Source organism: Lonchura striata, chromosome 1A, assembly GCF_050655825.1.
Source record: "Lonchura striata isolate lonStrDom1 chromosome 1A, ASM5065582v1, whole genome shotgun sequence".
NCBI lineage: Eukaryota > Metazoa > Chordata > Aves > Passeriformes > Estrildidae > Lonchura > Lonchura striata.
Window position 1 is genome coordinate 57,501,226 of NC_140741.1, and position 25,039 is coordinate 57,526,264.

The 25,039-nt window shown below is 38.7% G+C and overlaps 1 protein-coding gene across 3 annotated transcripts in view; it reads right to left on the minus strand.

Moving 5' to 3' along the window:
* Nucleotides 1–25,039, minus strand: part of FGD6 (FYVE, RhoGEF and PH domain containing 6) — a 71,009-nt gene that overhangs the window by 37,308 nt on the left and 8,662 nt on the right. For all 3 annotated transcript variants that reach the window (XR_014951976.1, XM_021527974.4, XM_085569074.1), the window contains exons 2-5: nucleotides 21,771–24,189; nucleotides 5,788–5,932; nucleotides 3,023–3,090; nucleotides 2,900–2,930 (exon numbers count right to left, since the gene is read on the minus strand). Coding sequence is in view for 2 of the 3 variants with exons in the window: in XM_021527974.4 (XP_021383649.2) it covers nucleotides 2,900–2,930; nucleotides 3,023–3,090; nucleotides 5,788–5,932; nucleotides 21,771–24,189 (2,663 nt within the window). In the remaining variant the exon portion in view is untranslated. The remainder of the gene's footprint in view (nucleotides 1–2,899; nucleotides 2,931–3,022; nucleotides 3,091–5,787; nucleotides 5,933–21,770; nucleotides 24,190–25,039) is intronic.

Here is a 25,039-nt window from a genome sequence, read left to right on the forward strand (position 1 = left end):
AGACAGCTTACCCTCACAGTGCCAGAACACTGCTGAGGAGGTCCTCTCACTCATCCAAAGCAAACCATATCCAAAGAATCCCACAGCAAAGAAGTGCAAAGTGCACCAATCCTGCCTTACTCCTTTTTCCAGGAACACTGGGTGTTTTTTAGATACAGGGCAACTCAGAAGTGATAAGCTTGTTTCTCTTATGTCATTTGTGTTTTACACCCAGCTAACAGTTTCTTTTTTCTGCAAGTGCCCTTAGAAAAAATAGTATTTCTCCCATATTCTCAACCCTGGCTCACTCTCAGCAGGCAATGCATGAACCATCTCATAAACATGCATACTGAAGAGCTAGTTTGATTTAAGCTCCTTTGTTTCCAGGAGTTTCTAAAAGCATTTTACTGGAATCTCACCCTAAAAGAGCACTAACACAGTAACAGAAATACAGAGAATTCAAGATTACATCTAATCTTTGATTACATCCTCAAGCAAACCTATTTGCTGAGTCTGTTTGAGACTGTGTGCTGTGTGCAAAGCCAGGTGAGTCCCTTATCTCTGTTATGATCAGCTTGTTTAGTATTTACAGAAGTATCACCAAGTGTTTATAATTTTGCAGTGTGTCTTCAATAGAAGCAGTCAGATGTACTTGTAGTGTGCCACAGGGTCTGCAGAGGCTGGCACTCTGGTATCTTGGAAGAGTTGTTCCACCTAACTTGACTTTGTCAACATAAAAGAAAAAAATGCTAAAAAATTTCAGTGGTGCTTGTAACTAGTTTGCAGTCACATTCCTACCTCCTCAACTGCTTCAGATTCCACTTCAAAGGCTCTAAGATGAAGCAAATTAAAAAGTTTCTTCTTACATCAACAGTCCTCTTCCTTGGCGCCATATGATGCATTTAGCTGACATTGGTAAAATATACTGAAGAGAGTATTATTCATTTCAGATCACTGAAATTAGTCACTAAATTTCAAGTGGAAAACCACTAATAGATGGCTCAGAAGGTGCAATGCAGCATCCCTCAATAAACCAAATCTTCACTATGGGTAAAAGAGCCCAGTTGAGGAGAATTTAAGTTCTAATTCAGAAATTTGTCAGGGGTTGCTTGACTGGCAGTTAGCAAGCCAAAGTGGTCAGTGCGCATGAAATAAAAAGAATTATTTTATCAACATTACAATATTATCCATAAGAAATATATTATTAAATCAACTGATTTAATCATGTGTGTGAAAAACAAACAAACCCTCAGGAATACCACTCTATGGAAACAAAAAACTGTGTGTCTGCAACCTTTCTCAGCTACAGCAGTTTTTATTTAATAAACAATGCACCTACACAGAGCCTCAAAACCAGTGCCCTCTCTGACAAAGACACTTACCAAGGTTCCTACTGCAGGCCAACTGACAAGCTAAGGACAAAGTATTTCCTAAACTCCTAGCCTAGCATCCTCCCTGTTAGACCAGGCTGAATATGTGTTGATTGTTATTGCTCGCCAACAAAAACATTTCCAGTAGTTTCTATCTGGCAGCTAGAAACTAACAGACTGTCATGAATAGAGTTGCAAATTATCCATTAAAGGAAAAGCAAAACACATCCTACACCACTGCACATCTACACTGTGGGAACAGCTTTAAGCTTATCCCAGAAACTTCCTAAGCTCTCTACTTTTCCCTTTTTCACATTGTTCTGCTTGCCTGCATCCTCCTTACCAAGAGCCCTTCTTCCAGTACTGCACATATTACCTAAAAATCTGGTACACTGGAAAGCAAAGATACCTTTAACAAATAAGTTAAATGTCTGAAAAATATGATAATTTAAAATTAAATAGCTTAAAACATGCCTAGGACAACTCTCTTTCTTTTAACAGTTTTTAAGATTGAGTTCTGTATTAGAAACCATGTTGAATATAAATTATATATTGGCTGCAACTGACTGAGCCAGCTCATAAAAACCAAGATTGAAGAGAATCAGAAAAACAGTTACTAGGAGGAAAGCAAAAGAGGAATCAGCAAAAGATGTAGTGAGCTTTTTGTTCCCTGAAAAAAAATCCCTGTATTACAGGACTGTATACAACCATCTATAAGAGCCTTTGTTCCCAGTTTCACAGAACATGCTTCTCAAGGGACTGAGACAGACCAATGCATCCGTTTTGCAATATAACCACTTCTATTGCCCAAGGAAAAAAACCCACTAGGTTTGCACTTAATAGAGCGACAAAATGGTAAAAACCCATATCAGTTCAAACTTGACAGAAAACACACAAAATAGAGATAAAGAAAAATTTGTATTAATTTCCTATTATCACCTTCAACACAGGATGTTTTACAGATGACTGATCTGCACAAACATGGATGAAATACCTAACCCTGGCTGTGTACAACACACTGCAGGTACTAAAATCATGGGTGTTATCAGAAGGCAAACGTCTGTCAAGAACGTTGCTGCCACCACTGCCATGGTGATGGATGCACCATTACAGCTAATAGCTATTAGCTGCATTACTTCAAGAATGTGCATTTTAATGTACCATTTCAAAAATAAATTGTTCCTGCCTCCCCCCACCATTTAATGAGTTATTCTAACCAAAAAGTTAATTTTTGTTGCTAAGCCATACAAGCTGGCTTATAAATATGATTCTGATTAACATAAATTGATATATATTAAATTTTCAGTATTCAATACCCACACTCAACTGGAAACTTCATAAATTATTAAAGACATCCAGAAGGAACCACCAAAATATTCATCCACTATGTAAAATATGAAATATTAAAGTTCAGCTTAATTAGGTTTTATATTTTGAATATGTAGATGCAGCTGAAAAAAATGCACTGTCACTACCATAAAGCCTAAACATAAAATTTTAGTAAATTAAACAAAGAGAAGAGGAAACTGGGTTTTTTTTTAAGTACTTACAATGTGTAAGAGCTTTAGCACATCCACAAACCTATCAGAAAAGCAAGAAAAAGCAAACAGTTACATTTTAATTGCCCAATTAAAATAAATTGACTTGTTTATAAGTATAGCATTGACACTTACACCTTCTCTGAGCTCATGATCTCCTTGGCAATGTGGTAAACCTTTGTTTTCTTTCCAGCTGCCTTACCCTGCAAATAAAATTACATATTACACTATGCATCTACGAAAACTGTCAGGAAGATAATTTCCAGCTATTAGTTCCTTAAATTCAATGTAATTATTTGATAGTTACTTCTAAGAAAAACACTTCATACTGCTTTGAAATCTCTTGGCTTTGACACCTTCTGGTTTTCCAGGATCTGTGAGAAGATCAATTTAGCTTGTAGTCTGGATACAACAATATTAGCTAGGAGCAGCCTTTCAGCCTGTCAGTCTTTTCTTTTAATGAAGCCCATAATGAATGGAAGTTCTAGCAAACAACAATCACTGGTTTAGCAAAAGTAATAAACTACAGGTAGTATTTCTATCTTACTTGATTTTTTTTTTTTCTGATTAATACAGCAACAGTAATATTTGCAGTGAACTCAAATGTCTTTCAGGAACATCTTAATAGACATACACATTTTCTTTAGTGAAAAACAAGGTGACGGGAAAAAAAAGAAAAAAAAAATCACACTGAAGAGAAAAGACAGTTTCTGACAAGCTACTAATGGAACTGCTGGAATACAGAGCAACTGTATTCCAAAGATGCAGATATGTGAGCCTTGTCATCCTCATGAAACACTGTGGAGATGATTCTGGGCTTCAAACACATATTTGGTTTCCAAAAAACCAATGGCACTGTCCAACACCAGACAGAGGTAATAGGTATAACAAAGCAAATGGGACAGGCATCAGGATGCAAATGTGTTTGCTACACAGTTTAACTTCCATGTATGAGTTCCCTCAGATGGAACACCTTTCTCCAAAACAGCTCTCATGCTTTGCCATATGCTTCTCTGCTGCCAGCTGTCAGCATGTCTATTGCACATGCAGGCTTTCATTTTAATGGGCTGCAATGAAATAGAGGATGAGGAGCCCCAAAACATCACATGATATACAACTCAAGTTGAGATGGAAATCCTGGGAAGGCTGTATTGAGTGTGGTAGTATAATATGGGCACTGAACAGCTTATCTAGAAAATCAGGTATCAGTGGCATTTTATCCACAAAACTTTGGTTCATAAGCACTAATGTTGCAAGATTTCCCTGAAGATTTAATTCTTCTTGAAACCTATAAATTAGTCTCAAGTGCTAGAATATAAACCATGGAACAGATAGTACTCATAGGTTGATTTTAATTATATTGTTGTATTCAAAATATAAAATAAATCTAAATTTTTTTTTCACTGGAATTTAAATGACATCACACTTGATTACTGAATTAAAATTAATTTCTAAATTAAATAATTTTGTATATCACCAGATATGTGCAAAATACATTATTTATTTTATATACTATCTAGATAGACATCTGCACACAGATCTGGAATTTTACATATGAAATTATCTTATTTCCCAAGAACACTGAGTGTGGGTCCAGTGTGGGTCAGTCACATTCAGGCGAGGTTGTAACACCTATTCTCAGGCCTCTGTGTCTATTTAGAAAGCACAGCTGACACACTCCCTTCAAGACTGAATTCACAAGTCAATTATGCAAAGCAAGGTATGTGCCATCACTGTAGATGTGTCAGTTGCAAATGAGATGGAAATTAGTATTTTGAGAACAAGATGCTACCGCTAAACAATTACAAAATTAAATATCACAGTCTGTTTTCAACCCCATTTGAAAGACTTTTCACATACCAGCTGGTGCTGAAAGGGCCACTTTGCATTTGCTCAGACAAAGATACTCTGGCTCTGACAGTCTCTAATGGGGGAACCAAAGGAATACAAATAAGGCTCTCTGGCACAACACTGGAAAGAAGCCCTGTAAGTCCCCTAACAGAGATAAAGCATCAAAACAGCCAGATGCTTGCAGTAAGGAAAAATAAAACAAGTCCAGCTGATGACCAGTGCAGAGACTGCTTCATTCTCCTCTGCAGCTGCTCTGGCTGTGAGGAAGTTGGTTGTTAATTCCCAGCTGCTGGCCGCACGTGCCGCAGGCAGCTGAAGCAAGCGGCAGCAGACGCCTCACAGCCAGCACTGAATTACTCCATAAAAACTGCCTGAGAACCCTCCTAATGGGGACATTTCCCTGTAAAACTCAGCTGGGAAAGGCTGAAGGCATTTGTAGAGGCACGCAAGGTAAGTTAGCTTGTACGGGTAAAGTCTTGTTTAGTTTCACAGGAACAAGCTTTCCCTTGACTCTTTCCCAATTTAGTCCTCTCATTTGGTTTAACAACATTCAGGCCTGACATGCCAAGTCCTCTCTTCCAGCACTAAAAAGTTTCATTGGGGTTTTCTGTTTGTCTTGTTGGGACTTTGTTCTTGTTTTGCTTTTTGATTATTTTTAAAGAAAGGAAGCAGATATAACTACTATCAAAGGAAACAGCTGCTGGGACTGGTGCTGAGGAGAGGCACTGGTCTACAGGACAGGCTGGTTTCAGGGCATCCAGGGCTGAGAAATAAGAACTGGGTACCCCCAAAGGGAGGGACAAGACCCTCGTAACTTCATTTCATTCAGAGTAGTTAATACTGTCTTCCTGCTCCTCATTTGAAGAAGAAATAAAATTAAAATCAGGGAAATCACTCCAAGTTAGCACTCACAGAAGGTAACAGAAGGTCAGACCTCAATCTCAGCAGGCAACAGTTGGTTTACATTTGAAAATATCCCAACACAATACAACTAATGAAATACTGCAAGAGTGAGGAATAGTTTCAGAAGATAAAGATAAAAAAGATACCTGTTTATCTTCTTGAGGATCAGTCTCCCCTTTACTGGAATCAGAATTTGTATCATCATCTTCATCAGAACTGTTCATGATATCCTCTTCATCTGACTGAAGATCTCCTATTACCACATTGGGATGATGATGGTGTTCTAAGGACCTAGTATTAAAATACATACATCATACTTCATTTATGTCAAGAGCTTTCTGTTTCACCCCACAATAAATTATCTACTTGGCATCAGACACCCTGAAAACAGTAGTGAGTAGTCTGAAGATTACAACAGTTGGAGGCTTTTCCACAGTGGACTGATAACTCTGTAACATTTTATATATTCTAGTATTGATAGAATGCTCATTGACAGCAAGCAAAAGCCACAGTACCTTTGGAGTATTTATATTATTCATGTCCATCAGAGTTTGCCTAACAACAAACTTCCCTTATTGCTTTGTGCACGTATAGAGCAATATTTGTACTGTGTGCAGAATAAAGATCATAGCCATTTTCTATCCTCTATCTTCCAGCAGCAGGCCCTGTTCCAGATATGGTACTCACACTGGAGCTTTCTTTGTGAAATTCTAGATGCATGTATACATACAGGCCTGTTTCCCAATGCATATGCTAAACAACTGCATCAGTGCCAGCAGTATCCTAACTATTCTGTCCAACAACTCTTCTTAAAAGCAGGAAAGCAGAATCTTTTCCAATTAAGAACACCCATCCCACAGAAACAGACACCTTTTGAATAACTGTCAAAGCTGTAAAACAACCTTGTTCTGCTGCTATGTAATTATAATAGAGGTCTCTTTTTATTAGCTTCAGCCATATTTGCAACACAGGAATTGCATGAGACAGGCACACAATTTCCTTCCTCTAACTAGCCTTGACAATTTCAGTAGAGATATAAGAAATGCAGTTCTAGAAGAAAATAGAAAAGGCAGGGAAAGATAGATAGGAAAACAGACTAGAGGAAACAGAAAAGTTTTTGGAAGGTTACATGGAAACAGAGGAAATCTCTAGGTTCCTACTTTTAATCCTTAAAAATATCTAATAATTTCCAATTACACTAACGCTATCTAAAAATCACATAATATGTGTTCAAGGTCTGAAAAAAGATGCTGGGATGCCACATATTTATTTTGACATGAGTCAAAACTGATTAGCTATCCTGCAAAACAAAAAGCAAATCCAGGAACCCTTTCCATGATCTGCTGCAGCCAGCAGAGATCTCACTGGGGTGACCAACACCTAATTTTATACAGCCAACAACCACCAGGGCTACACGTCTCCATATTCCTGGCCCTCTGCCTCTCGAGGCAGGGTATAGTTATGACTGATTTTTTTCCTTGCTTTGAATCAGAGGAAAGGAGGCATGGAGGGTAACTATTCAGACTTGCCACCTCTATCTGTGATAGCTATCAGAAAGAAAACCAGTCACCATGGATCCCACAGAAGGTGTCTGCTAGCAATCTGAAAAGCAGAACAATTGCTCAGGGCTTGAGTTCAGTATTGGGATGGTGCTCTTAAACAGGTTTGTCAGTGACATGGACAGAGGGACTGGGGGCAACCTCAGCAAGAGTGCCCAGCAGGTCAAAGAAGGGGATTCTGCTAGAGCAAAGTGTTCATTACGCAATGCTCAAGACAGAGTTAAAAACAAACAAACGAAATACAAAAAAAATAGAAATATATTTGGAGATAAAGATTAGATGGCCTGTGGACAGACCTTGGTCAGACATAGAGAAGATTAAAATAACTTGGTTCTATTATGACAACAGGAAGGACTTGGGAAACTCCCAAGCAGTTACTGTCTCCCAGAACCAAATGGGGCGGGGAGAGGAAGGCGACTGTAAGGTCATCACTGAATTCAACAAGGTCCTGAGCCAAGACTGCAGCACCCTGGGCGCAGAGAGACACCCCTTTATTTGGGTTTGGAAATGATCAGCTTCATGCAGGATGGCAGCAGCCACCAGAGAGATGAGTGCTGATGACAACAGCATATGGTGTATGCCAGGGACAGCTCCCATAGTGTCTCCAGAAATATCAGGAAGAGAAAAAAGCAGATTTTTACTGGAGCTTTCCCTGGAATCATGCTAGCAGGAAACTAAGATTTCTGCAGTTATTCATTAACTTCAGCAATTCAGAAAACTCCTTGTCTGGTTTATGTAAGTAACAGACAGCTGAGAATATTTATTTTAGCAGATGATATCTCATATTCTTTTATTATGACAAACATCTTCATTACATCAGTAGCATGACATGAGGTAGATATATGCCCCAGCTTTAGTCAAAACCTGCAACAGAAATTACTGCTGTTCCTTCCTTTACTAAATTACTCAGCTTTACCATCCACATCTGTCACAGAATCTCTCTGACCAAGGGTCTCTTTCCCCCAATGCAAAATGTATTAAGTGCTTTATCTCTGACCACACTGGAATACACTTTTTAGTCCATTATTCATTAAGGTCTGTTTTTGTTAAAAGACATTTTATTGCCCTTTTTCCTATCCTTAATACTTGTTTTAATTGCTATTTTAATTTCCTTTAACTGAGATTCCTTCTCATCAAGAAAGCATTGTTTTCAGACCTGTGACATCACTGCTCTTTTGCCTCAGCATATTCTACTGGATGCCCACTCCCAGACTCTGTTGTCATTTTTCATTTAAACTTTCTAGGGCAGCTATGCCAAAACTTAGAAGCTTTAGAAAATCCACCCTTTTGGAAGTCAGAAACAAGAATACTCCCAGGGGAAGCTGTGCTTAACTTGCACAAACACAATCCCCTCACCACTGAAGGATGAAGAATAAACTAGCTGGCTTGTATTGTGTGAAGTATTTTCTAAACATAAGATTAATCAGCTTATTTAATAGAAATTTTTAGTAAAAAAAAATTAAAAATTTTAATAACTAACTAGTGATAATTTATGATGTGCAGTAAATATCCACAAATGACAGCCAGTCACTGTATAGGTTCTTTCCTTCCTATAAATCACAATGTTTAAGCAGCAAGCTTATGTTCTGGCTTTTGTGGTGCTTATGCACCCACTTCATATAAAGGAAGCTATGACAGCTGAGAGAGCCATGTATAAAATCTTATATACAGTATCTACTCCACTTTTATCCTGTATTGGCTCAGTTCACAGCTCTCCAGTTCTTCCACATGATACATCTTGTTGAGGGTTTTTTTAGTGATATTTTTATTATTTTCCCCTTCATTTCTTTGCTTTTTAAAGAAAGAACACATTGGATGATTAGATGATTAATGATCAAGAGTCAGTTCACACTCAGCTGTTTTCCAGTATCAAAAAAGCCATCAGTTCAGGGATAGGATGCAATACTGGAACCAGGGGTAGATACCTTTGTGGTGATGTCTGCAATTGTGTCTTCTTCTTCATAAAAAATGGGGACAGAGTTACTGTGTTCAACAGTGTTTATCAGCCACGTGCTGAAGAACACGCAATTCCCCTCATACATTACACCTTAACCTTTCAAGGTAAATGTTATGGCTTGTCTAGTGAAACAGAAAGCAGATCTGTATTTACTGATTACTCTTTTCTGTACTTTTACCTCTGAAGTCATCTATAACACAAGCGTATGTATGGTTCTCTTAAAGTTATCTCTGGATAAAGTGAAATCCCTTGCACATTAACTGCCTTTGTAAACAGTAGTAAATCTTTAAATAAACAGAGTCTTTTCTAGCACATATGAATCCCCCTTTTTCCAAAATACCACAAGCATGCAGTAAGGCTTATTTTAAGTGGCTCTTCTGATAGGTATTTTGGGGATACTGTGAACTGTCTCTATCTTGTTCCCTCTTCATCACGATTCTTTGTCCTACCCACAGCAATACCCATAGAAACTTCTGCATTATCAGTCATGTGAAACACCAGCCCTGCCAACTCAGCGTGCTGTGCACTGAGTGAGAACATCTTGCCATATCTCATGAGCAAGTTGTCTAAATATAGATGTGGGGTTTTTTTATTTCACACATAAAATGAAGGAATCATTAGCTTGGATTGAAATGAGTGGCTTATGGGATGATGCATTTATGTTGTGTTTTACTTTCTTATTGCAATAGTAAAATGCTAATGAAATAAAACATGTTGGTCCTAGCAAGGCATACAGCAAGATAAACTGTCAAAACATAAAAATTGCCATCAGACAATTACCACTGGGAATCAGCATAAAAAACACCTATTGTCTTCAAGAGATGAACAAGACTAGTTTATTTGTCTTATAATAGAAGCTTCAAATACACCTGTATCTTCACCTTCAGACACTGCTGATTTGAACCCTGCACAGGGCACTATAGCCTGGAGTCACAATTAACATTTCAGTCTCAGTTTCCAGCTCCTTCAGAAGACAAATAGTACTTTAAGGTTGACTGAGATCATTCAGAAGATTCTCTGCCATGGAATGCTCCAACATTAAGTATTTTATAGTATATTGGAATGACTTCAAGTGTTAGCATCACCATAACTACTAAAAAGCATGTTTCCAGAGCTCCAAAGTAATTTGCTAAAATAGATTCATCCACACTACTGCTTTACACACATTTCCTTGTGATCTTCATTATTTTTAGATCTTTTTCCTACTTTCAGTAAGTAATAAAAATATGTAGGAATACTGAATGAACAGAGCCTTGCACACAACTCTCTGCTAAATTCTTCACTTCTCATCCCTTTGTTCTTTTAAAAGGAGTCTCCTGTATACTCTGCTTTACTCTTCTATCTCTTCCTCCAGTATTTTATTGCATATTTTTGTGGGTGTTTATGTTTGTTTATTTTTAAAGGAAGCTTTCAACATGCAGGCAAAACTACACAAACTGAAGTTCCTACTGAACTAAAAAATACATACCAGAACTTCAGAGAGCAACTTAACATGCCCTATTATAATATTTAATCTCATATCCTTTTAGTATCATTACAGCATTTCACCATCTTTTCACAGCTGCTTGCACTTCATTTTTCCCCAGAGAGCAAGCAACTATTATTAGTGCTTTTCCATTTGCAGTTTTTAATATCACCATTCCGTGCAATCAATTTTAGTAATTAAGGCATATTCAGCTGCTAAGTCTTTAAGACCTAAAAGCACACCAATTCTCTGTGAAGGCAATAGCTGATAACATTGTCATTTTTTTCATAGCCCTCATACTCACAATAGCTGTAAGCATGCCTCGCCAACTGATTCCCTCTGTGAACCCTAGTTGTACACTTCTAGGAAAATGCAATGGTAGAAGACCTAAGGAAACAAAATGTTCTATAAAATATTTTCTGTTTGGTCCTATCTAAATTCAGAATCTCTTTCGAGGAAGGACTGTAAATACAGAACTCGAATTAATATCCCAAAACAATTTAGAAAGTAATTCCCTGATTTGGATGCTCAAGCAGAAGATACTCCTGGAAAGTCAAAGCAAAAGTGAAATCAATGCTTGGTTAATAACCCTTCTGTTTTGTGAATTTCTTCTGCTTTTATTTAATCCTTCTTTTTAAAGACAGTCCAATGTCTTTATTATTTAATTACTGCAGGTTTTTGGAAAAAGAAAATCGGTTCTAGAAAGCAAACATACTTGGCAAAGCACTGAGATAATGAAGGATGCCAACCAAGATCAAGAGTGAGCTCCTATGGAAGGTTTAAGAAAATACATAAAGAGATTAGTGATCAGCAAGATTAGTAGAGGCATAAATTACAGCACTTTTGGATGAGTTACGTTTTGCTGCAATACCTCCCATCCTGAAGAAGTTGCACCAGCAAACAGCAAACCAGTCTAGAAAGCACAAAGACAAATTTTGTATCATTCTAGATGCACCTGGAGCTTAACTGGAGCTTAATATTCACCTCTCATTTGAACATCAGATTCTCTGAACAACAGTGGTTGTTTACCATTAGAACTAAAAATAACCCATCCCTTGTTGTCTTCAGGTCCCCCTGCTTTTTATTTCTCCTTCACGCACACTGGACCATGAAGCAGCAAACGAAGGTGAAATGCAACCCAGGCCAAGGGGATTACTTCTACAGCATCAGTCACCTCTCTGCTTTAATGACAGACTCACAGATGGAAAAAGGTGAAGCTGAGATCACATCTCTCTTCTCTAGGGGTAGTGGACAGTGTGAGAAAGGCTGGTGGATGCTGCTGTGTCTCTCGCAGCGCTGATGTGGCTGCCAGCACTGGAGTCTGGTTGCCTTAGTGCAGCCAAGCTGCTTAGGCTTCAACTTCTCTGCCAAAAATGGTGCTTTTTCACAGCAAGAGAGCAAGATAGCAAGGTGCTCTCTCAAATATGATTTTACGCAACAGCACTAATGTTATGCCATTTGTTCTTCTGCAGTCAGAAGTGAATGATATTAATAAGTTACTATTATTATTATAACTAATAACATGAAAAAAGGCAACCAGACATGAATTTTTATTGGTGTGATCCTAAGGAATATGACAATTGATTTTGATCTTTTTCTTTATATCTTTTAAGACTATCTAAACAGATTATGCTTGTGAAATTCATTAGTTCCTTCTGTGAGTGATCCTGCCACAGGTGGCATGACAAGGAATAAAACAGACCTCTACTACCGTCTTTAAAATAAAAAAAGCACCACAAAACAAAGGGCAAACAAACTAAACCAATGAATCTATGACTATTTGCATTGCTTAGCACTGGTGTGCTGTATTCTCTCCAGGCTGCTAAAGGAATTTTAAGGATTCAATTACAAATATAAACACTCCACAAGAATCACATCTAGAAAACAAACTACTAGCATCCAGCTGAGCAACTACAATTGAAAATAGTTTGTGCACTCCAGGTTCCCTTTTCAAATTTCAATTTAAAGACTTTAAGAATTGAAACAGAATTATTTTAAACAGTATCATATGTACTGTATGCACTCATTAGTGTCCACTTTTTTTTACAAAAAGGCAAGATCTTGATGACAGAAATACACTATCAAAAGAAAAGCTCAATACAATCTATTTGAAATGCATTTTCATTCAGAGCCATTTGCACTTTGAAAGCTGTCTGCTGCCTCCTGGGCAATGGGCTGGCTGCTGAGAGAGACCACGTGGAAATGCCAGGAGTTTGTTCCAGGACAAACAGCAAGAACCACCCACTATGTCCCAGTCCTTACATCTGGCACTCACTGACTACACCTGGGACTTCTGGGCAAGGAGGATATCACAAACACTGCGAGAGCTGCCACAACATTTAGGCTGTTAGATCATGCCACTAGCAGCTCCTTCTGTACTTGGCTGAGCACGTTGCAAACTTCTGCACCACACTTGCTTGAACCAGATTATCCCAGTGTTTGCAGTCAGCAGCATTCAGTTTAGCATTTGTTATCCTCAGGTCAAGACAGCACATCCTACTTTTCTCAATGAAATAAAAAAAAAATACAGCTGACTCATATTCTAAGAAAAAAAAAGTGCATTTGTCATATGTGCTTCACATCAAAAAAAGGGTACAAAATTTATTAAGTAATCCATTCTGTCAGTAACCTTACTTCAGGCACACTATAATCAAGAGAGTCACACCCATATATCTGTGGCACAATTTTAAAAAATACAGCTTAAAAACAGGTGCAAATAGATTTCAAATTATCTCCTTATTTAGCTGTGATTTGCAAACGTGAGCTCCTGAGGCCAGAGGCAGCCAAGGACGGCTCACCACAGGCAGCCTCCCATGCTCACCGAAGTCATCTTCAGTGAGACCATTTGTTGACAATTCCTCAGGTCCCTGGAAAGTTCAACATAAACACACATGCATGCTTCAGATGTTTCTACAGTCACCACAGCAAGGCCACATTAAAAAAGAAAAGGATAAGAGAGATAGAGGTCTCACTTCAAAGGTCTGCAAGAAAACTGGTGCCCACAGTGGGACCGCTCAGCCCCTGAACAGCCAGGCACAGCTGACATTGGGACAACAGGACAGACACTCAGACTGACAAATAATCATGAATACTAACCAAGATCACAAGTGGGTTTCTATGGAATGTTTAAGAAAATATATAATGAGACAACTGATCAGCAAGATTAGTAAAGGCATCTATTACTGCACCTTTTGAATTAGTTACATTTTGCTGCAATTCCTTCCCTCCACAACCAGCCTGAAGAAGTCAACACTAGCACATTTCCTACCACAAGTCAGTCTAGAAAGCATAAAGATTAATTTCTTATCACTCTAGATGCACCTGAAGCATAACCAATCATAAATTTAGAACTGTCACCTGAACTTCAGACCTTCTGAACAATGGCAACTGTCTACCATTAGAGCTAAAAAAACCCCTCCCTCACTGTCATCTTAATGTCCCTCTGCTTTTCCATTCTGCTTTGGGTATACTGGACCATGAAGCAAAAAATGAGAGTGAAATGCAGCCTAGGCCAGGAGTCTTACTTATCTTACCCATCCCACCGAAGGTGCCAAATGGAGATGATGCCAGTATAGTAGACTATGATCCAGCAGGGTACAATGGGACAGTCTCAAGCACTGGTACTGTAAAGTGAAATATTGCAGCAAAACCTAGGGATTTAAACTCTTGGCTGGAAGCATGTAAAGGCAAAGGGGTCCCTGATGCTTTCTGTCACCACCAAAAGCTGCGTGGGATTATCTGTCTTCCAGGGTGGGTAAAGAGAATTTACAGTCATGAGCATACTTTGCATAATGACTTTAGAAATTAGAGTTTAAAAAAGATGCAAACAGCTCTCAAATTATCTCCTTACAGAGATTTACAGCAGAATTTAGAGCTTTTTGCCTTCCCCTATCATTAATTCTTATTTCATAGGGAGAGCTGCAATGCTCATGGGAAAGATCTTTGGAAGAAGCTCCTGGCAAAAACAATATGAAAAAGGACCAGAAAAATATGGCACTCATTCACAATCAGGACCTCTTATTCTAACTTCTCTGAATTCAAAAAACATATCCTAGTGGGATAAAGCAGACTGGGAAAGGACGGCAGAATCAGAAGAAAAACAACACTTCGTTTTCCAGTTACACAAAAAAAGGAAAAACCACATCAGAACTCTAGCACACACTAAACAGACTTCTGGAAAACTATAATGTAATTTTGACAAAAAAAGTCAAAACAAGTGTATCAAATAGGAAAGGGAAAACCCAGACTAAGTGAGAACAAAACTCCCTATTATTACCCATTTCAAATAAAATTGACCTTACCCTGCCAGAGCTACAATGACATTTCAACGCATAGCTACTTCTGCCCACTATAATCAGAGTTAATGCAAGGCCCTACCCAATATCTTCTGAATTGACTCAGCATTAGTTTTATGGTTTTTGCATGACTATTCCTGAATCAGGGCTCCAATATCTCTTCAAACAGTTGCTCACTCAATTTAAAAATCATACACATCCTATTGCACTTGGGGTTTTTTTATATAGCAGATATCAAGATGACAAAAGAAAGCTGAGTAACAGATTACTCAAAGGTAGTGACCTAGATCTGAAATAAAAATGGAGTGGCTTAGTTCCTAAACACACAACTCTCTGCATGCATGGGAGCTGATGCAGCTTCCTGGACAGTATGTCAGAAAAGAGAGGACAAAATAGTTTGGTCAAAAGCAACACAAACTAAGAGTGAAGAATAATTGAGCTGCTTGCAAGAGTAGACTTGTGATATCTCATCCTCTAATCTTTTGCACAAATTAAAAGAATGGGATTTAGACACTCTATAAAATTTTCATCTTATTTAAAAATCTGTACAGAACAGCTCACCCCCACAACCACCACTGGAAAAAAAGCAACAAAAAAATCAAGTGAACTCTGAGCAGTTGAAATCACTGAGCCATAAGGCTAAGGTTGTAGCTTTCAAAATGTAGGTTTGGTAAAACGACCTTTATTTATTTATATGCATCTAAAAGATTTCTTTAGTCTTCTTCTGCTTGAGTAGAACAGTTTTTCATAAGCACAAAGATATTTCAAAGAAAAATTAAAACTTGCATAAACCTTATGTGTCTAAATGAAGCTTACTGGATTCTAGCATCTAAAATAAAACAAGCATTTCTTTACCTAAATTTATTTAGTGCATTGAAACAACATATCTGCACAGTTTTGCAAATCTGCTCATTAAAACATCTTTAACTAGGTCAAATAGAAATGCTGGGTAAATGTGGCATATTAATATATCACTGTTGGCATTTAAATAAAAAAAATAAGTTGATATTTTGATTGCTTTCTTTACACATTTATTTTGTGCCACCTAAAAATCTTACTGTTTTACACATACTAGTACATTAAAATGCAGTTGGAATATGACTGTGCCACAGAGCTCCACAAGCACATTTCCTGAGCTGATGCTGAAAATAACCCACAGGAAAAGTCTGCTGTTAAACATATAAATGGGTCTTTCATCAATTCTCATATCACATTTGACTCTCCACTCTGCATCTGATGTATTCTCTAGAGCTAAATTTTGGTAATTTATATCACGGTTGGCAAAAGGAGACAGCACACATGTTGGAGGCGGGGGAGAAAGGCCAATATCGGTGACAAATATGCAGCGTTAACTTAGCTTCCTCCACCTTTAAGGAAAGGAAATGCATATGAAGAATGCCAAAATTAGGAAAAACACAAACATGAAATAAAAGAGGAAAGAAAAAGATAAAGCACTGCAGATTAATTTATGAAAGCGCGTGACACTTGAGTTCCTGTTCCCCGTGACCAGGGGGGTTAGGAAGGAGCCTAAGGGACACAGCATCTTTATGCACGGCTTTGCTTCCTTCGGGCTCCCCCAGGCACAGAGCCACCCTCCTGCTGAAGCCAAGAGCCAGCGCAATGAGCTGATGGCAACGTCACCGGAAGGACAAGGACATCCTTGTATTGTACCAGGGCAGCAGTGGCAACAGAAGTTTGGACATTTTTGCTATCTGTGATGAGCATTTCTTCAGTGGGAAACAAAGGATAGCACAGTTTACCCTCAAAATGGCTCTTTTAATGCATATGGATTGCATTTGCATCAAGGTTAATATGATGTAATTTTCCAGACTGCACAAGACTGACCGAAGTAGCCACCAAATATTTTGGAGAGCAGATGAGGATTCACCCAGCAGCTGGGCAGTGCTCACAGCAGTGCCTGCCTCATCACCACTGCCACCATCTTACTGCCTGTCATAGTAAGGCAGTAAGCACACCCACAAGCACACCCAGCTCTAACTACATAAAATAAAAAGATGACGAGAATTGAAACCACACCTGTTTTTATGCAGCACTTTTAATACCACCTGATAACTTACAAGACTTTCGCTATTGCACCTCCAACTCTCTCAGAAGTTTCCCTGGCCGTGCCAGCCTTCTTCACCTACCTCTTCCTTTTATCAAAATCAAAAGAGTGCCCTTGAAAAGAGGGATTTAAAAAATATCAAAGACAAAAATTCTTTCTCACTACCATCTTGGGGATCTTCACAATTATTTCGTTGTCATAAGACATTTTAAATCTTCTCCTGACTGGATTGTACATCAGAATAACAGTATTGGAAAAATGTAGTTCTTCAACTTCTTTCTCTCCCTCATTGAAGATGGAGACAATCAGACCTCAGAATCTCTCCCACTGTCAAAACAGATTAAATCAGCATATCTCAAAAGCATATTTGCATGAGAATGTGTCAAGATTCTAAAAAAGTTTCTATTTATTCTGATATTTTAAAAAATGTTAAAAAGAGGGGGAGGCAAGGGGGGAAAGTATCAGCATAGTTCTACCAGTCTGCTTTAGAAGATTTGAGTATTTTTCCAGAGTGCCTATTTTCTTCTCACAGTATAGGCATTTTACTTCAGGTTGTATAGCAGACTACACTGTAAAGCTGTATAACTGGAAGACACTCCAATGCTAAGGCAAACTTCTCTTACTGGAAAAGCAGACCATGGAGACACTGATTCACATAAAGTTTCTTGGAAAGAAAGAAAAGAAAACCCAAAAAAGTCTATATGTTCTTCTAAGTAAAAAGAATAAGTGCAAGCCTTCCATGTAGGTTGACATGCTACCCTTGTGGTACAAAATAATTAACTTGACGCTACAAAGTAGAGGAATTCCAGACCCAAGGATCCCAACACTTGCATTCTCCCCAAACTCCTTATGTCAAACATCAATATCCCCAAGCAACTGTATTACTACCACTTCTCACTAAAATTTCCATGCCTCCCTGATTTGACTCTGATGCCTAACAATTACAGAATTTGTTTCTTCATGGTCTGCAAGAGCAAAAAGTGACAAGTCAGCAAAATGGCTTGTTCCTTTTATCTGATAGGTAAGAATTGCTTTGTCCACTCCTGTCCGTGCCCACCTCCGGGGCTGGGACTGCCGGCGAGGCTCTGCAGTCAGCCTTGGGGGCACTGGGGGTCCGAGCCCTCGGACTCGCTCCTAAGAGCTGCCAGGGGCCCCCTGCTGCACCCCCTCTGAGAAAAGCAGCCAGGGGAAAAGAAAGACAGGCTCAAGGAAGCACAACACAGAAAGAAAGCCAGTGATAACACATGACCAAGGATAACGGAGCCTGAAAGGAAACCTAAATAGACCATTATCAAAGCTACTTCATTAAAACATGATGGGCAATTGCAGAGAAAGAATTTTATGTACAGCCAAGGGTGGCAGAAGCCAGCTAGACACACGGGGGAGACTGGAACACAATGCAAAACTGCAGAGCTGATGCAGAAGGAGGAACTGATCTTCTTCACATCAGAAAATCTTTGAGAAACAGATTAAATAAAAAAACAATAAATCTCTATATACTTGGCCTCTACTTATCAGGAAGTTATAACTTTCCAAAAAAATCACTAAGAGGACATGGGTATAACATATCCAATACCTAAAATGTATTTTGTGCATACAAATTTCTTGCATAAAGGTTTGAACTTGCAATATTCTAAATACAATTTAGATCTTGCAGTCTTTTATTAATTTAGTGTTTCTGAACGGGAATTTTGCAATTGCAAAAAAAACCCCCAAAATACACAAAAAACCCCCACAAAACACACAAAAAAACCACACCATGACATCAAAGAGGAGTATGTATCAAAGGAAAGTGCTTAACCACACAGATTTCAATATGAAATTCAATATTCCACAAAGGTTTTCACTTAATTGACCTCTGGGGACTCTGTCCCCAAAGCAGAATTTAGTACAGAAAATTAAACTTATATTTTGCATTGACATGCTCATTTCTGGAAAACCAATGGATTATTTTAAATCAGCAGGCATGGGTAAAATACAGAGTAATATTTGATTAAACTAACATTGAAATCATAAAGGATTGTTGTCACATGGTCCTCCCCCCTCTCCAGGCCTTTCCAAAGAAAAATCCTAGCTGGAAACACAATGACACAGTCATAAATAAAACAGCAGTCATGTACATTTGCAACATCTTCAAGGAACACTGTCAAAAGTAGCCAGTAAATACAGTATGCTATTCCCAGAAGGCTGTAAGAGTAGACTCACTCAAAATACAACTGTCTTGTATAGAAAAAATGTAATACCAAAAGGAAGACCACAAAAAAAAAAAAAAAAAAAAACAAAAAAAACACCCAAAACAAACAAACCAAAACCACAAACATACAAAAAAAAAAAACCTCACAAAACCCAGCAATCCCAGAGAGCTGCATTTCCTGTTGCTATCTGACTGGATAATGATATTTCAAACTTCTTTCACACTTAACAGCTCATTTTCTATGTCACAGCATCTAGTCTTCACTCACTTTGCTTATAGAGTACTCATAAAAGCACATTCATCTAAATCATAAATTTTAAACTGGCAGCTAAACAGGTAGGTTAGACGAAAACTATCCTTAAACGCCATTTTTAAAGACTTATTTTTTGTATAGTGGAAAGAAAACAGACTACCTGCTCCCAAGCTACTGACATTATTTACTTGATTGAGAATATTCCCATGAACTGCTTAACAAAAGCCTAATCCATTCTGACTCTCAGCAGGAGCACCTGTTCCACCTCAGTGGTTCATACACCAGATCAGGAGCCTGACTCACTTCCTTTCAAAGTCAAGCCTTCTCTTTTCAGGAGAAAGGAGGCTGACATCAAATATCTCAGAAATTAAATCCTGACAACTGCTACCTACCATTAATTACCCAGGCCAGCCACTTGCTGTAATTTCATGTAATTCCCTGTGGGAAGGTTCAAGCAAACAAAACATAGCTGAATTAAATGTTATACATGAAGTTCAGATAAAAGCATCAAAAGCTATTACTATTCTGCACTAAAGCATACTTGTTTCACCAGATGGGATTGTGAGGAAATTCCTCTATAACCACCAAAGCATTGAGTACATTATCAAAATTTTATTTCTTCCTCCAGAAAGAAATGTAGCATTAGCTGAAGACACCATTGAACTCTTCTGGTAATGGCAAGACTGGCATTCAGACTTAATACACTAAATGTACTATTATGACTAGAAGTATGGTCAGAATTTCTCAGAAGAACAATCTCATTTGTACATTGGTTTTAATCATAACATAATTTGCTTTGAGATCCCCATTAGCAGTGCATTACAGGAATTTGTGTGCCACAATCTATGAAAAAGAGCTGAGTGCAGGTTCTGACGGGCTGGGGAAAACGTGAGAGGCAATTATTTCAATAACAACAGCAGCACTGTTTCTCTAACAGCCTGGCCCAGGAAATGATAAAAAGCTCTTAGAGAAATATGCAGAAAGGGTGAGACAACATTGATAAGGAAGCTTCAAAGGATTTGAGATAATACTGGATGGGAAAACTGGAGAAGCTGCCTGCCTGGCCTGTCTGGGCAAGGACCCTTACACCTCCCAAGGCACAGCCAAAATGAATAGTCATCCCTGCTCTCCCAGCAGCACTGATCCAGGTCAAGAGACTCCTGTACTGTTATGCCCCCTTTTTTCCCTAACGATTTCCTTATTCTCTTAATTCTGTTGAAGTAACTACATGCATTACTTGTTTCCTAAGGTAGTTTCCGACTATTTAATTTGATTTAAAATAAACACAAAAATGGGTCTAGTTCTTGTTTTCTATGGGTGCTTTTTAAAGAAAAACAACATAAGCACAGCCAAGGACATCCAACTTAGGGAGCAGCTTCAAGTGTATATGTGGCAGAGAGACCACTTAAACCCTGATATCACCACTGGTACTGGGGAAGGTTTGTGTGGAGAGGAAATAACAATCAATATTACACATTTAGCCAAATAAGGAAACTACAGAATTTCACTTCAGGAGCAACTGCAATCTCAGATCTACTATGCTTCATACAGCAAAACTATTCTCTTCCTAAAGCAGACATTCACCTGTATTCAGAACAAAACAACACAAACCAAAATGAGTCACATAAACATATGAAATGTGCCCTTATGCAAGTTTGCCCTCACCCTTCTTAGGTACACCAAATTGAGGAAATACCAAGAGCGTGGTCAAAATCCCTGAGAGATGCTCAAAGATTAGACTTACACAAAAAGCATACACTATGTCAGGAAATTAAAGTATACCAAAACAAAACTAAGGAACAACCACTTGAATAAATGTACCAGTACCTAGCCCATAACTAGAAATCTTATTTTCCATGATATGATTTCACCCTTCCCAACAAACAACATAGGATGCCCCTTAAAATGTCTGTCTCTTCCTATATAAGAGAACAAAGATTCTTTGGAGCATGTGTTTACCATACACACATCCAAAATGAAACAAAGGTTAGCAACTCTCACTGAAAAAGGAAGTTAAATGTGACTATCTAGAAGCTAATTCATTTATTCTTGCAATAATGCATATGTTCTCAGTAGTGTGAAAAAGTTTGCTGGCGACTTTGAAATATACAGGCTGCATATTTTATTCAAATCTTTATTGAGGAAAATAACTAGCTTGCTTTTCCTCTTGACTCACTGCCAAGTGCAAGGAGTTTTAAAAACAACAAAAGCCTACAGAAAGATATACAGGAAGACCTGTCCTGCTGGCATTTAATGGAAGAGGTACAGCCTCTCAAGTTATCATTTACAACCAACAGAGTTACAATGCAGCTGTTTAACTTCCCCTTTCTCTTTATTTTACCTGTCAAGTCGCCAACGCCTGCTTGTAGCTTCACAAGGCTCCTCAACTTCACAGAAGTCAGGGCTCTGGTCTTCCACACTGCTGGAGTTCTGCCATTCAGAGCAGAGATTTCTCCTAGCACCCAGAGCAAAAGGCAAGTTCTCATACTCAGGTATTTCCTCATAGTGACGCACATTCTCGTACTCCGGATCACAAGTGCTGGTTACATAATTCAAAGGCATTTGGGACCAATTTTCTCCTAAAAGTCCACGTCTATCTAAAGACTCCAGTCTTGGGTTATTTGGCATCTCAGACTGACTTCTGTTTCTCTGACTCTTCTTCTGTAATGCCGGACTACTTATTTCTATGGAATGCGCCTTGGCAGATTTAGCTTTCCTTTCACAGCCTACAGACCCTATATTACTGCTGTTATTTCCATACCCATTCCCATTGGAAATGCTGGCAACAGCACTCTCCACTGACTGGCTGCCTTTAGACAGAAATTTTTGAAAGTCACTTTTCTTTAAGCAAACCGACAGTTTCATGTTCAGAAGCTTTTTCAAACTATTTTTCTTGTGATGGTCTTTGCAGGGCTTGTCTGTCCTGTCCATGTCCACAGCAGAGAGAGACTTGGCCCTAGGCTTCGTCACAACAGTCAAGTGGCTGAAACTGGTAGCAGATTTTAATGATTCAGAATTTCCTGAAAACGGAAGAATAGGATGAGGTAACTTCCAGACAGGTTTTTCAGAAGAACGTTTAGGTATGTCATAAGACAAAAGTGCATCCTGCTCCTTGACTCGTGGATGTGCAAAGTGAGATCCTTCTAGAAGGCTGTTCGATTTGTCTTCACTGGAAGTGTAAGAACTTTTGTCCACAAGCTCTGCTGATGCAGCTTTTTTCAGCAGGCCAGCAGCTGGAAGGCCATGTCTCTGTGGTTTCTTAGGAATAACTTTTGGGGAACTCTCATCCTTTATTTTAACGTCTTTATTTTCCAAGTTTTGTGGGGAAACATGGAGGCTGTTGGCAGCAAGCGAGTACTGACTGCTTGCCAATTTGAGCTGCTTTGGCAAACTCATGGACAAGGTATCACACCTGACAAAGTTAGTCCTTTTGTCCACAGCATCTGGCATACTGGTGTCATCTGTTATCTCAGCCATGAAGTTATGGTCTGTATTTAAAGAAGATTCAACACGTCTCACCAAATCAGGACTTCTGTGTGAAAACTGAGGCAAAAGATTTTGTGAATCTGACTCTTTCACAGCAGGCTCCTTTACCTGAGACATTTTTTCTGCATTGCTTTGAGTTACCTCACATTTTTCAGGATGAAACACTTCTGCATTATTATTATTATAACAAACACTTTGACCAAGGACATTAATTCTTGCTGGCTTTTTTAAGCTTTGGTCCACAACACCGCAGGAATCTGTCTCTAAATTAGATGGTTCCTTTGTTCCTTCTCCTGTGCTGTCTATGCCATCCTGACGGACTAGACACACAGCACGTGGCTTTCTTGGCTTAGGGATAGGAAACACTTTGTAGCTCGGGACTGAAGACATCTCAGGGAAGGCTTTATCAGAATCTGCTTTCATCCCTACTTCACCTGAAAACATCCTATTGCTACTTAAATTTTCATTCTCTAGAGTTTCCTTGTCCAATGGGGAACAACTGTGATTATTTTCAATCAAACTAGGACAAATTTCAGACATCTGAAACTCATCAGCAATAATCTTACCATCAGTATTTTGTTGCTTTCCTTGAACTATCTCAGAAGATGACGGAGACTGTACAAGTTCCATAAACTCTATTTTAACATCATTCTTGGAACTGCTGCCATTCCCTTTGTCAAATTTGTCTGCATACCTGTGCCTCACAGGACTGCTGTTAGGAAACACACCATGAGTTAGGACATCCTTAAGTTTCTCTTCCAAAATGCTGGCTTTCAAAACCACCTGACTTCTACTTGCCAATTTTTCATTGTGACCATCCCCCAGAGATAATGCATTTCTTTCATCAAGCTTGATGTTTTCTAAGGTATCAAAGTGCTCGAGAATGATCTGCGTTTTACGAGTGTTCTCTCCATTTCCAAGTTTATGAAGGCATCCAAATCTGCAAGGTGACACAGGTAGAATATATGCTGTGTTTCCAGTACTCCCTTCTGAGGCTTCATTTTTGTAGTTCAAATGGTCTAGAGTTTGAGAAGAATCTTCCCTGTACTCCTCAAAGCTTTTTGTGCTTTTTCGTGTAGATGATGGAGGTTTAACTTCCGGGATGGAGGAGCTCTTGAGAACCTTTGGTTTCGGTGCAATTGCTGGCTTGGTTTTCCTTGCTGCTTGTATCCCACCAGAAAGTACAATATCAGGCTTCGGTGCCACAGGTGGAGGCGCTGCCTTGTGTCCTAGGACAAATTTTGGTTTGGGGGCCACTGGTGGCTTCTTAATTTCTAGGAAGGATGGAAAACAAGGACTTTAGTTACCACTGTCCACAGAACCACTTCACCTGCAAGGCAGTAGTATTAAAAGTTTTCTAACATTTGTGATCTATAAGAATTCAATGTATGTATGGATACATTTTTCTCTTAAAAGCATGCCTTCCTTCCCTAATACCACTTCTTTACTAGCTGCCTTTGTTTTAATAGGAACATCAAGGAGTGGTAGGGAAGTTTTCAAAGTCTTTTCATAAACAAACAGTTTAACATACTATTAGTACATGTACTCCCTCACAAGCTAAAGTCTGATGCCAAGAAAAGCAGAGCAGATTCTGCAGGTTCTGAAGCTTTAACTGTAATACCATTTTAAAATATTGCAAGTATGTTAAGTGCCACACATATAATAAACCACAAAGACAATGGGACAGCCAGAATAATGACCAGGGTGGTTTAGTCCCCTCCTCCACCACCTTGAGAAATGTGTAACCTAAAATTCCTTGTTTCCTTCCTCTCCTCCTCAAACAATACTGAGATGAATTACTATACCAGTTGCAAAACTGGCACATCACTACCAACAGTTCAGTTAGTCTGTGGTATGAAGTTAATACAGTGATTTGTAGTAAGGCGGTACCTTTCTATTGTAAAACACTATTTCAGTGCCTTGTACAAAATTACTCTTCCCAACTTGTCTGACCTAGAAACAGTCACCACTATTATGAATTATGACCCACTTGGCACAACAAGATGACAAACCTCAGGGAGTGTACAGCACTCAGAAAAAGGAGCTCATGAGGAACTTTGAGATTGTGGAGTTTTGATCCTGTTGTTTGAGTGGTTTTGGGGTTTTTTGTTTGCTTATGTTGTG